Genomic DNA, 14,969 nt, shown 5'->3' on the forward strand with positions numbered 1-14,969 from the left:
CAGTATTTTCTCCCGATCTTTGAAGTTCATGATCTTTGCAATCATTGATCACAGGGGGGCGGGGGGGCTCCCCGTTGGGGTTTCCTGGTCAGGGCGCTGTGAGCTCTCTCCACTACAAAGTCTTGGGACAGTATCGCTACCCCAATCTCCAGCAGCAGCAAGTTTTCAGTGTAATTTGTGGGGTATCTGCCCTCTTCACCTTATGGCAGTCTAACAATGCGGATGTTGTTCCTTTGGGCCCTACCTTCCGCATCTTTCCCTCTATGTGCCAGAATCTTCAATCGTTGCAGTACATCTGACATTTGAGTTTTAGTGGTGGCAACGTCCGTGGTGATCTGCTGCACTTGCTTTTCCGCCACACTCACTCGGTCTGTCAAATTCTGTACGTCTTGCCTGAGTAGGCCCATATCCACCATGACAGTGTCCAGCTTTTTTTCCCCCCAAGGACGTCTTCAGGGCTGCTATAGCCTCCAGTATTGGGCCCTCGATTTCCCATACCACCTACTGTGCAGTGCTCGGCCAGGCCATGTTTGCGGGGAGTGGGGCAGGTTGTATTCTGTCTGACTTTTTAACAAAGGAGTCCATGCTGGTTTGTTTGCCTTTTCCCCCTTTTGATTTACTTGGCATTCTCCTCTGTGAGACGTTAAGTGTGGTCTTCCCAAACGTCACCCTGAAACTGGCACTCTGGATTTTGCTTCTATGTGCGTGTCAGTTTACTTCAGTTTCAAGGTATTATTGCTCTGTTCTCATTGAGGTACGTTGCCCCTCCTCTGTGCATGCTTTGTGTCTCTCCCCATGCACACAGTTCTTATCCAGGTGAAATTTAGGCCCTCCTCTTTGCACCCAATACCCTTAGGCACCGATAAACCAAGGCAGCAGGTGTAGTGTGTCCTCCCGTGTATGCGCGCTGTTGCTACGGCTGTCCGGCTGACGCTGCCTCTTCCCTTCGCCGCCCTGGTGGCCCTTTTGAGGGTATGGTTGTGACTTCTTTCTTATAGAGCTATTTCCGGCTGCGGGGGGATTCCTAGACCGTGAATCTTCTCAGGTCTGGGGGCCAGTCTCCGGTCCCCCGTTTCATCTCCCTGCCCCCAGATTGTGCCCCCGTTAGGCCTTATTTTGTGACTCTACGTGGGGGGCAAAATTCATCATATAATGTGTAGCGCAGGCCTTTAGATTAAGCAGTGAGTCATGCCCCGGCGGCGGGCCCGGCAAACTCAAAGGTTAGCGTGCCATGCTCTTCTCTGGTCCGCTGCACAGGCTTGGCCTGGTGAGAACAGTCTCATTCAGCCTAACACTATATTCCTCACCGGGTGGATTGTGTTCTCCCACCTCGACCGGTCTTCTCTACATATTCCCATCTAGTCTCCAGTTTCTTGTGGTGCTCTCTTACTCCCCCCCCTCCCCAACTGTTTAGTGGAGGACCTCACCCTGCTTGGCCTTGTCCTCTGCACGCTGGTGGCAGTGCTCTGCCCTCTAGCTTGACCCATGGAGCCCTCGGGCTGGCCCCTTTGGTACGTCCTGCAACCCAGCGGACCCAAGACTGCGCCTCAGTTCATAGCTATCCCAATGGGCTGATAATGGGTTTCAACCTTCCCCTTAGGAGCTTACTTGTGAGGAGCCAGTTGTCCTGTCATCCTTTCTCTGCTGGGCTAGCACTTGCGCCGCTCTCCCGCAGCTCTCAGTGTGCTCCTCTCTCTGCCCCAGGGACTCACTGGTGCTCTGGTGTCTTCCCCAGTCACCCAGTGTTTTTGTTACGCTCACCTGGCTCCCACAGGGGCGTCGGTCGGACCTGGACTGCTGCGGCCTCCATCCACGTGATGCGTAGTGCAGCGATGACTGACTGGATCTGCCCTCCAATTCTTGTCTGCTTGACCCGTAGAAATATTCTCCTACAAGTGGAGAGATGGATTTAGCCACTTGTGGATTCAAGTGATAGCACCCCCACTGTCCTCCCCTCTAATCACCTCTGAAGTGCCCTCTCAGCAATCTCACCTTATATTCTTGAAGGATGAGCCCTCCATCCTGCGAAGTACGCAGGGGCGTGTTGATGACCAGTTATTTCACTGGCATGAAGATATTGGAAGAGTTGTAGATGAATCCTGACTCCAAAAATGTCCTGGCGAAGAGCCGTAAGTATATAGTTTGTAAGATTTCAAAATGTCTGGAATTCACTCCTGTCCAATTCCTCTTTTATCTTGCAGCTTTGACCCAATAAGATTGGCAGCTAAAAGCGCTCCGGCAAAAGTCTGTTACCCAACACTGTCCGGTAAACCATGCCAAGGGTTAAACTTGCTGCTTTCTCCTTTTCTCACAGGTGCGGCATAAGAAGATGTGGCGTGCTGATGAATAATACCTCCGGCGGTAAAATCAGGTAAGCATATGGCGGCTAAAGAGATTGTCTCTGTTCTCTCTGCTCATCTTGTTGTTTCTTGTCCCTCTTAGGTGCCGGAATTCGGCTATGTAAAGATGGAGACAGCGCCGGATCGAAGAGATGCTGTGTGGAACGGTGAGTATGGTGCGGCGCTGCTGCTGGCGATGCGACGCGTTTAAAACAAAGTCTTTCCTCAGGTTTGAAGATGCGATGAATCCGGGATCAGGTAAGAAATCAGGTAATACTCTTGTTCTAACCTTTGCTTCTTTCCTTCTTTCTAGGTGCTCCAGGTTCGAGGTGGGCGTGGCAGAAGGCTGGATGCTGCTGCTGGCAAGGTGAATGTTACGCGGCTGGATGCAGAATAACGCGAAGCCTGTGCTGCTCTTCGGGCGTGGTTTAAATAGCCTCCAAAGTAGTCCCAGGTAGGTATTCCTCCCTGACCACACCCTAGTAACAAAATAGTCCCTAAGGTAAAGTAGTCCCTTCCAGGCCTCACATGGGCTTGGATCTTCTTGCAGCCTGGTCTGCATCAGGTAAGTGTGCACCTATGAGACTGGCGCCTATGGTGCCAGGACCGATGTCCCATATGAGCCTGGCGCCATTGGCGCCAGGACTGAACCCAGACAGCCCCTAGCAGGGGTTGCTGGGTTTTCTCAAGGCAACATGATGCCTGCTCCCGGGGCTGATGGACGTGGCCTGGATGCCCGGGGGTATGCATCATGACAGTTTTCCCTGTCCTCCGGTGTCTTGCTGCAGGCGGGCGTCCCGGGATCTGATGAGGATCCGCCTCAGCTCCCAATGGCCTGTTGACCTCTGGTATGCCAAGGGGAGCAAACATAGTTTCCACCTCCAAGCGCCTCCAAGCACTCGTCTTGAACGGGCGGTCCCTCTTAGTCACTCTGGGGAACAGTGTAGGCTCATGGTTCTCCCTCCAGGGAGATGAGGCAACGGAGGTCCCAGGGTGTTAAGGCCTCATGGGGCACTCGCCAAGGCGCCGGGTCACTCGCCCCACCATTTCAGCTGGGTGGCCACAGGGTAGCTTCCCACAGTCGTGTCCAGCAAATCGCTTATGCTCTGCAGCCAGTGCTTCCTTCCACCATCCACATACACCACGCACTCTTCCCAGGCCGTTCGGATGCCCCACGGGTCCAAAGCCCCCATGTTGTTGCCCGCTCCACCTTCCGGACCAGACACCTCTTGCTTTCGTGCTTTTTTGCCTCTGGGTCGGCCCAATCACATAGGGCCCACGGGCCCCCTTGAGCACCGCTCCTCCTAGTCAGCCATGTTGTGGCCAGCCGCTGCTTTTCTCCGTCGTGGTTCTTCTCGCTCTGATGCTGGTTTCAAGCGAGAGTCCACCCCGGTATGCTCTGGACCCTCACGGACCCTTGCGTGGTGTTCTAGCCCTGAGTTTTGCAGATCTTGCCAATTCCATTCAAGTTATTGTCAGGATCTCGACAGAGCTCCGAAAAGCTGCAGCCTACCTCATGCTCGCCAAGCCACACCCCCTTTGTTAGTGTTAGTTATGTTTGTTTTGTCTGGCTTGGATATCCTCCCTGCCTTTGGGTTGTGCTAATGTAATGAACTGATTATTATAGATGAGATAATGAAATATAGTGATGGTTAGTATGTTGTTTAGATGAGCTGATATAGCAAAACGATGATGGGAAACATTTTATGACTTATGAATATCTTTTTAATGTATTTCTTTAAATGTATAAGTATAGCATTTAAACAAATTAAAAAATCTCTATGCATGATGTTCAGTTGCTTTGCTGAACATGCACTGTTTACTCTGACCTCCAAACTGCTGAGTACATAAAATTATAAAACAATTAATGAACACATGTAATCAGTCTGCACAGGTTTCATTTTACTGTAGGATTCCTCCCATGTCAATCTGCAAGCAGCCTGCGTGGCAAGGCCATAGAAATAAATGTTTTCCTTACCTTCTCAAAGCTGTCCCAAACAGTTTTGGTATGAAGGTTTCAACAGTTCCATCTACAAAATCTACCTTGGTTGCCAGAGATTTGAGCACAGCAATACCTTTGCCATAAGCGCCTCACCCACCAGAGTGAATTTGAATGGTACCGATCAGGTGGGTGGTTGATGCGTTACTTGTGCATTTTGTAAGGACTTCAAAGTAATTCTCAGTTATGATTTCATATAAGCTGTGCTTGCCAACGTAGTGATATGTAAACATTTGTACTGTCTTTTGTCGATTAACCATAAGTTGCAACAAGAAGAATGAGAACATAACACTGGAGGATCTATAGACACAATAGGTAAGTGTTGTTCCAAAATTTGACGTAGACACCTTGAAAATAAATGGCTGAATAGCTCTATAGGAAACTTGTCACCATTTTTGAACTTTACATTTAATTAATCTACATGTCGCAAAATCAAACTATCAAGAATGTTCCCATACAATAACTAAGTGTGAGTTTGGCCTACACAGTTGGCATTCATCTCTGCAGGACGGCATCTCGTTTTATTAGAATGTATTTTAAAATTTGATTTGCCTTTTGGTTTACCATATATACACAGAAATAGTAAAAGCTTAAAATTCTCTGAAGTATAACATCACAGAGAAGTTGACAACAATATTATGTACATCAGAAACTATATACTTAAAAACATTATCTTTCACCTTGTCAAAATCAATCGGTCTAATTCCTGTTTCTATTATTTTCTATAAGCAACATTTTATACTAAGAATGTACAGTAATTCATAAACATTCAAATAGTTTACCAAACTATTCAGAAATAAAACCTTTATAAATCTGATCAGTTTCCATGAGATATGCAAACATGGAAATATATCGATCCACACGTTCACATGAGATATTAATTCGAACTCACTTAGAAGCCTCCCAAAAAATTGAGATCGGCATTCCAATAGTAAACGGTAGTGTTTGTTTCATTTGGTAGCTTACATAAAGAACAGATCCTAAGACGTCTCTCAACTTTGCATGCCCAAAATTTCAAACCTTAGAAATAAATTAAAAAACTTAACCTAAGGAATTGTGCTCTCCGGCATTCATCTGAAAATTGAATAAGATATTCTTCCACAGAATGTAGTGATTTCTCTTGAACAGTTACATAGGAGAATAGCTTATATTTGTTTACATTCTTGAATTATGTGCAACTATCCAATCTTCTCTCCAATGTCTTATTTTCACATTATCAGGATTAGATATCAACATTTCTGGGGCTGCCTCAATTGAGTTCAGAGTAAATTGACAAACAGCCACCCATTTATTCAATGTTTTGTCATTTTTGTTCACAACTAGAGTTCTTAACATCTACCAAGTAGTTTCTTGAGCCATCACAATTTCTCTAAAAAGAGTGCCTTTTCCACTTTGCGATCACTCCCAGAGAGAGTAGGCCTAGTTCATATCCAATTATTGGTGAGGGGACTCCCAAGGGCAGATGCAACACACGTTTCCAAAAAATGCCCTCAAATTGGGACCACGGAATCCTCCCACCTTTTAAAACTATTTTGACTCAATATGTAAGAATAGGAACTAATTTTGCTTTATAAAATAATAACTATAGCTAACATTCAGCATAATGGCCTGTGAAGCTAATCTTTTAGTTTGACTATTAATGTATTAACCAAATTAACATCAGTAAAACCACCACTCAAATAGAAACCTAAATACATGAGAGGGGACTGTTTCTAACACAGATTGGTTCAATCGCCATTTAAAGTTAGCGTAAGGTTTTTTCCTCAATGATCTTAGAAAGAGGATTTTAGTTTGTTCAATGTTAAGTCATTCATTTTGACATATTGTTCAAATGCAGTCAACTTCCTTTGCAGTCCAATTAGGGTATGGTTCAAAAGCAACAAATCGTCAGCATACAGAAGCCAACTAAACTTATATTGGTCCAATTGAGGAGGGAATGATCATGCTTTTGAAAGAAATTCTCCTATATCCGAGATAAACAGATTAAATGATAACGGGAACAAAACACAACCATGCTTTCATCCTCTTTCTGTTTCAGTTGAGGTACATAAAAGGCCTTGATTATTTTATTTTATCTAATTCTAATTGAATTTTTAGAGTAGAGTACCTGAATCAAATCGATCAAATACAGGGGACAACCCCAAAGGGATAATTTTTCCCATAGTAAATTTCTAGAAACGCTGTCAAAAGCCACAGCATAAACGGCAAAAGCTACATAAATTGCTTTATTATTACTAATAGCCCTGTCTTTCAACACATTTTAAATAAACCCATTAAGTGGTGTAACTGTACCTTTAACAAAACCAGAATGAGAAATATCGAGCTTTCCAGAATCTCTTGCCCAGCTATAAAGCTCTCATTCTACCAAACATGCAAATTGTTTGCTCGAAATGTTTAAAAGTGTGATTAGCTTGTAATTTGATAGATTTAGCCTGTCTCCCTTCTTATATATGGGTATCAACAGTGACATTCTCCAAGAGTTGGTAACACTTCTAGTCTGGAGTAATTGCTTAAAAAGAGAATTTGGGTTCATAATGCAGGAATATATTTTAGGGTCACATTAGCCAATCCATCAGGCTCTGGTGCCCATACATTTTTGCTCTTCTGAATTACAAATATCATCTACATCAAAACACAGTAGCCACGACTTCGCCGTAGGCATTTCTTAATATTCTTTTTCATAGTTGTTTATGTAGCTTAGAAATGATATACCCATCTAGATTCTGAGAATGGGTTAAATTTCATCTCCACCTGTGGATTTTCCCTAATATTAATACGTTTCCAGGACTCAGATGAGTTTTTGTAAGTTAATGTTGGAGGTGGTTCTGCTCAAGTTTGACAGATTCAGGGAGGCTGTTTCAGAGGGAGGCCCCAGCCGAGGAGATAGATCTTTCCCCAACTCTCTTCTTGGAGAAGCGTCTGACCCTCAGAGTTGGATGTGGACAAGCGGAGAGCTCGAGAAGGAAGATGTTTTGGAAGAGAAAGTTGGAGGTAGAGCAGTCCCAGGCCCCAGAAAGCCTTGTGGACAATGTAGAGGGTGTGTAGTATTGTGCTATTCGGACATGCCTGTGAATAGTTTTCAGTTGTAAACCAGTTCTTCCCTTTTAGAATATTCCCTGACCATTTGAGCCAGCGGAATAGGTGCAATATTCTATCCGCCACAGGTGACTTACCATACTGAGGGATCATCTCTGCATGTTAGAAATAATTGCTCTTTCTAAAAGGAATGTTGCAGGCTTTTGCTGTGAAGTGTGATATAGCTACCCATGTTTTCTGTGAGCTTTCTTGAATAAGGGACTTGCTGGACAAACTTTAACTTCAACTGCTCTTCTCGCCCCACAATTGCAAGATGAGGTCCAAGTGCAATAGTCTTACTGAGAATCAGGCACTTCTAGGCACACCTGTTCTCTTGAGCTTCAAATAGACATACACACAAAAGGGTCCTATGGTGTTCTCAGACATTGAACAGTCTGTACAGTTGATTGCAAGTATATTTGCAAGTATTTTTGAAACTGACAATTCTCAGCAAATCGTAATTCCACACCGTTTCATCAATCTGCACCAAATTGTGCATAGCTACCTGTTAGGGCCCTCCGGACATTACTGGCTACATTACATGTGGACACACTACCCCTTCCGCCGGATTCCAGCACATTTACACATGAGACAGTTGCCTGAAATCGGCGAAAAATCAATGTGGTCGTAGAAGGACCGGTCCTAAACCCTAGAATGCAGTCTGAGACATTTGCAATGCACTGCAACAAACTGCACCACACCAGGGCGAGGCAATCGGTGGGGAGAGAGAACAGTAGTTCCCAGTATGCAGCAGCACACAAACTCTTAAACGCCTGCTCCGGGTGTATGTCAGCCAGCCACACATCCCCATTCTTAGTGTAAATTACTTCAGAGTGCAAAGCACATCAAGCGATAAGCTAATCGGGACAGCGGCCTACAGAATCTTTGATTATCAACAATTGATGAGTGTTGTCATGCCTGTCCGCAGAACCCATTAACTCCTCCCCAAATCATAGGGCGGCTAGGTTGATCGGACTCCCATAGGAACCCCTTAAAATTCTATTCTTGATAACTTTTGATTCGAACGAAATTTTTAAAGTGATTAGGGACTTGCGGGCCCCCCAAACTGCAAAGTTTCGTAAAGATAGGTTAAAAGATAAGAAAATTATTAAGAAGACAAACACATTTTTTTCCCAAAGTTGCGGCCTACTTCCCATTAATTTTTCCATAGACAAACAAGGTCAGTTTTTGCCAAAGCGCACAGCCTAAACCGCTGGGCGGATTTGTAGGAGGTCCGAAACAACTTGAGCACGAAGCGTAATACCAACCTCAGGACCCTGGATCAGGTAGTGGCTGCCGTCCCCTGGCCACATGGGAGGAGGTCACCGCCGGGAAAACAGAGTACATCAGATTCATCACACAAGGAAGACTTGGATTTGGGGTGATGAAGGTAGGCAATGGGGCCATTTTCTTACGATGCAACTTCGGCTTGTCTCTATGTACCAAAATACTTACCACCATCTGAATGGGCAGCAATATCTGAAGCAGATTTAAATAAACAATGCCCAATTTTCTGAGTAACAATCTTTATTAGTAGTTTTTAAAAGATACATTAGAGTCCTGATCCAGCATCTACATTTGAACATGTATTATACAAAGACACTCAATGTATACTAGAATCATTGTGCTCAAAATATTTAAAATTAATCTAATGCTGTCCCGATTTGGGATAATTTAAAATGATTATACTTATCCCTGCAAAGACTAAACGATGTATGTAATTTTACCAATTAGGTAGTCATTACTGACTTCTGATGTCACTCTGCCATACATATCGCACACATGTTTGCAACATTGAAGACAGGCAGTTCAGCCACCTGCTGCTGCTTGTGAAACCACCAGAAAACGTCACATTCACCATTCTTTTGGGATTCACAAGTAAACATGTTCAACAGGTCTCTTTTCCCAGTTGTATGGAGATGGAATGTAGAAAGTATGTTCTATTAATATGTAGCCAAGAGTTTCCAGTGCTACTGATTAGGAGATATCAGTACAACACATGCCCCATGCCGGATACAGCAGGGCAACTATCACAAACCCATTTCTAACAAAAGCCTATCCAGACAAAATACTTTTTATAAAATTAGGTCATATGAAATGTCCACTTCAGAGCCCTTGCCTGCGCCCCGGCCACCCAGACTTCTCCTTGGAGCAATGTGTATAAATGGCCATTAGAAAGATTCTCAAACTCATGGTTTTAAGGGTTCCTATGTAAGAAAAAAAGAGCTTTAACCCTAAGACACTTTAATAAGCTTAACAAGCTTTACCCATATGATACTCTAATAAGCTCAACCCTCTAATCCAAGTCAAATACTAAGAAAAGGCTATCATGCTGTCATGTTTCCTAACTTTCTGATCCAGACATTTTTTTGAACCGGGAAAACAAAGTTTACACCTTGCCCGAATAAAGCCTCCCAGCCACTGTGTAAGGTAAGTCTTAAAAGTACACTTAAATGAAATAGTATTTTTAAATAAGGTTGTTGTGATCTTAGGTCAAAGGTATAGTAAGCATTCTTAACAAAATGCATATTGCTTAGAATTTAATGCAAGCCATTTTAATACAATAATAATTAAAATGCAAAAATTGTGAAGCTATCGTAGAAACACTGATAAGACACATCTTGCCTCTTCTCCACTGTACCTCGTGACAAACCACTGTAGTCACAAGGAAAGATCTTTAAAAGATAAAATGGAAAAGTAAAATATAATGCACAGAAATAACCATAACCAACAGGCATGACACATGTAAACATAGCTTCAGCATTTCATAGCTTGGGAAACTAATAGCAAAACAAACGATTTGCATATAATGTAGTGCAATGAGTACTTGTCCTTATAAGACCATATTTTTACTTTTTCCCCCCAGGTCACACTTTTCGTCTTGTAGACCTCCTACGGATCTGTATAGGGAACAGATTAAAAAAATGTCCGCCTGGCATCACCCAGAATCTCTACATTTCAGCATCACTTGCCATATAATACAACTATAGGCAAGTCTATGCAAAGCTGTGCTCTGGATAGCTGACTTTTATGGCGCCCCAGTAACATGCTCGAATAAGGCAGACCACGCCCAATAGATAGGCAATTGCCCAAGAAACATATGTTGCATGGAAGTGTCGTGCAAACTCCTGCGTTCCAACCTGCAACAAAAAGAAGAAATTGACTTGAACGTTCACACATGTACTGAATACCCCATTTAAAAATGAGCAAATTGATTCAAATCTGCATTTTTTGTTTAAACATTTTGTGATTATGCGTGCTTCACATAATTTCAAATGGACAGGAAGTTAATATCATAGTCTAAACATATTTGTAGATTCTATGCTACCAAGCACAGAACAAAGACCACACAGTGGTGAATCCTGGGAGGCCCCTCCTCTGCTTCCCATTGCTGACAACTTTGACGAGAGGAAAGGGAGTCCGGTAATTAAATAAAAATAGAATGCGTACTGGGGGATGAGGTGAGCTAATCAGCTGCCGCCCATCGTCGCAGTAGTCATGTTGCTTGGCAACCAAGGTCTGACGTTGTGTCCCACATAAGATCCCCGTCCACCACCTTTTCAAAGCCCCTGGAGAGCCAGACCACAGACAACACCGAAGAGAAGCTCACCAGCGTTGTATGAAAAGGTACCCGTTAAAAAAATAAAATAATGAATGTGTGTGTACATGCATGTTTACAATGTTATTCAATGAGTGGTGTGTGTGTTATAGTGAGAGAGTGCACGCCTCAGAGTTTGAGTACATGTAGGTATGCACGTGTGTGTGCGTGCATGTGTGTGTGTGTATGTGTGTGTGTATGTGCGTGCGTATCTGAGTGAAATGCATGCATGGGTTTGGCAGTGGACCGGTTTCAAAGCGGGAGCATAAAAGTGCGTTTCGGTGGCATGCTGTCATATGTGCACCACCATCAAAGTGTTTTACCTTGCAATACCGAGATAGATAGATATATATATTTGGACGCAGAACGCAGAAACCATGAACATTTGTTTTACAAGGCAATGGTCAAATATATTTTAGACAGGCATCATGAGCATGTGTGTTACAATGGAAATGCTGGCTTGTATAAACGGCATAGACCTGACAATCTTGTACAATACTCCTGGGCACAGTTGGTGACCTAGCATGGTGACCTAGCATCCATCTATTGGATTGGTTTCATGTGGTGCCCTACAGATGAAAAAAACAATCATTGGCAATGCCAACAGTTTTGTCTTTTTTGTAGGCATAAGAAAGGTATTAACTGGCCATCAATGGCATCAGCTGCACAAATGGTGCGAGCACCTGGGCATATAATAATAGTACCTGGCAAATGACTAATACTTATACACAAGCCAAACCTGTTGGCTTTGCCAATGCTTGTTTTTAATAGGACGTCAGTGAAGGACACACAGTGCTTCTAAATCAAGTGGACGATGGCGCACCGGGCTAAGACGTTTGTTTGAGGGAGGAATCCAATACATGTATTTTGGCGGCTGAGACAAACATTATCCAAAACAATTTTCGCAGTTGGCCCAGAAATCAAAAAGCGTCCCGTCTGCAAAATGATGGTGAAACCATGTTATGCTCCTTGGGTTCTAATTACACCCGTAATTTTTGGTCACTAATTAACAACATTAATAAAGACCAAAAGGCTGTCCAAACAAACATTGTTTCAGAGCATGAGTGGATTCGATATTTTGAAGAGAAATATCTTAAACCGCAAGGTGAACCTACTTTTATAGTGGAAGGGAAGTGGGCTTTACATTTCACTAAAGAAGATATTTTAGATCCGAATACAAAATCCTCACTATCAGGATCTGCTGGACCGAATGGTCTTACTTACCAAGTTTTCGAGAGTAATCCCAACTTATGGGCACATATTCTTCACAAATTCTTTAGACGCTTTATTGAAAACAAATCAATCCCCCCGTCATGGAAATCGGCCATTATAGTGCTGATCTTCAAAAAGGGGGATTGGAAAAACCCAGCTAGCTATAGACCTATAGCGCTATTAGATGCTGAGAGCATGCCATTTACGGGCCTCATGTTGAGAGAACTTGAAGCCTGGACAAAGGAAAATAATATACTTCCTAAACAGACAGGCTTCAGACGGGGCCATGCAACATCATTAAATGGCATTATACTTGCATCCTTAACAAATACTAACGACAAAATCAATGTAGGTAAATTATATGCAGCTTTTATAGATCTCTCAAGCGCTTTCGATCTTGTTAATCGAGATCGGCTCAGGTCTAAGCTTGTTAAGAGAGGTGCCCCGAAGGGACTGGTGAACATTCTTGTAAGTCTCCATGACATAAATACAATGAGAGTTAGACTATCCCTGGATGGTCACCTGTCAGGATACATCACAGTTAATAGAGGGGTCAGACAGGGCTGTTTGGTGGCTCCCTTTCTCTTTACTTTTTATCTTGCAGAATTTGGACAGGAGATAGACTCATCAGCTTTGGCCAGTGTTAGGTAGGGTTCATTACCTATAAAGAGGCTCATGTATGCGGATTAACAAGGGGGGTCCTGGGAGTCCCTCTGCCAGACATTAGTCCTGGTTACGAGAGATTTATCCAGAGTCTTTAGCTCACTATCTTTCACAGAGAAGAAATATCCCAAACATATCAGTCTTTGTCCTGCCCTGGGGCAGTCCAGCACCGAAATGCTAGGCCATTCTCCTCTGAACAAGAGTACCAACAGCATCCCCAGACACGTGTTTCGGTCTGGTTGGACCTCATCAGTAGGGTGGATCTGTGCCTCTCTAAGAATAGTGAGCAAGGGGTCCACGTCTGGATTCCCCTAGTAACTTAGGGTGAGACCCAAAGTTACTTAAATATCCAAATTAACAAGGGGGGTCCTGGGAGTCTCTCTGCCAGACATTAGTCCTGGTTAGTGACTGGGGATGCTGTTGGTACTCTTGTTCAGAGGAGAATTGCCTAGCATTTCGGAGCTGGACAAAGACTGATATGTTTGGGTTATTTCTTCTCTGTGAAAGATAGTGGGCTAAAGACCCTGGGTAGGTCTCTCCTAACCAGGACTAATGTCTGGCAGAGAGACTCCCAGGACCCCCCCTTGTCAATTTGCATATTTAAGCAACTTTGGGTCTCACCCTAAGTTACTAGGGGAATCCAGACGTGGACCCCTTGCTCACTATTCTTAGAGAGGCACAGCTCCTCCCTACTGATGAGGTCACCAGACCGAAACACGTGTCTGGAGATGCTGTTGGTACTCTTGTTCAGAGGAGAATTGCCTAGTATTTCGGTGCTGGACTGCCCCAGGGCAGGACAGACGGATATGTTTGGGATATTTCTTCTCTGTGAAAGATAGTGAGCTAAAGACTCTGGGTAAGTCTCTCCTAACCAGGACTAATGTCTGGCAGAGAGACTCCCAGGACCCCCCTTGTCAATTTTCATGTATGCGGACGACATTGTCTTGCTTGACAGGACACCTGTTGGTCTGCAAAGACTCCTTAGGGCATTAGATCACTATATGACAATTAACGACCTTGTCAACCCAGAGAAATCCAGGATCTTAATTTCTGGGGACAGGGGAACTCGAGGAATCAGATTTCCCTCGTCGATAGGTGGTCAACCTATCCCTGTGGTAAGTGAAATAACTTACCTGGGATATATTTTACATGCTGTACCAACTATTGGGTTGAGGTTAGCCAAGCACACAATTAACAGCACAGATGAAAAAGATTCTGGTCTATACTGTAAATTCTCAATCTTGCAATTAATTAGATTCTATGTGGCAAAGGTGATACCTATTCTACTCTACGGTATAGAGGCCAAACCTTTATTATGGTCAATTGATTGGCAGAAAATTGAAGCCGTGATTTGGAAGCAGGTGTTGGGTCTGCCTAAAAGTTTACTTACGGCAGGCCTGAGGTAAGAGTTGGGTTTAAGATCTCTAAAGATGCAAATGGATTGGACATTACTGTCACTTTATAGGTCAATTATTGACCCAATTGACAATATGCTTTATGAAGATCTTTTGATCCATTTGAATCTGGAATCCTCACATATCCTAAGTGAACTTAGGAAAAGAGTGAAGGAGACCTTACTTTACTGTGAGCTCGATGAATACACATTGCTCACTAATCCTATGAAGGTTAAAAAAAGCTCTTTCATTAAGGTATTGGATCACGACAGGTGATAATGTGAGGGCTTTTTCTATTCCTAGTTCATTTTCCAAATATGGCAAAAAACAAGGGTATTTGGCTAGATATCTTACGAAGTTTCCTGATGATAAAACTAGGCAGAACTTTCTCAGACTGCATCTCAACCTGATAAGGACGGGTTTGGTCCTGACCAAATGCGGTTTAGCAGTCGATAAGACATAATTCTTGTCCTGAATGCATCGATCCTCGTGATCAGACTATTGAACAAATATTGAGGTTTTGTAGGAGAAGTTGGGACAGTAGGGTACAATATTTGACCTCCATTGTCAAGTCCACTGACAGGCTTTCATCTAACTCATTTTGGGAACGGATGATATCAGGACAGGAGGCAAAATTAACATTAAATGTGGTACGAGTTCTACAGCTAACAGGGTTTATTCCACAAGGG

The 14,969-nt window shown here is 43.5% G+C and overlaps 1 protein-coding gene across 1 annotated transcript in view; it reads right to left on the minus strand.

The window, feature by feature from the left end:
• Nucleotides 1-8,922: 8,922 nt before the first annotated feature.
• PIP4P2 (phosphatidylinositol-4,5-bisphosphate 4-phosphatase 2) overlaps nucleotides 8,923-14,969 on the minus strand; it is a 371,941-nt gene continuing 365,894 nt past the window's right edge. Inside the window, exon 7 of the mRNA XM_069621339.1 lies at nucleotides 8,923-10,553. Coding sequence (XP_069477440.1) covers nucleotides 10,410-10,553 — 144 coding nt within the window. The 3' untranslated portion in view covers nucleotides 8,923-10,409. The remainder of the gene's footprint in view (nucleotides 10,554-14,969) is intronic.

The sequence above is a fragment of the Ambystoma mexicanum genome, chromosome 5q, assembly GCF_040938575.1.
Source record: "Ambystoma mexicanum isolate Mex_15411 chromosome 5q, UKY_AmexF1_1, whole genome shotgun sequence".
Taxonomy (NCBI): Eukaryota; Metazoa; Chordata; class Amphibia; order Caudata; family Ambystomatidae; genus Ambystoma; species Ambystoma mexicanum.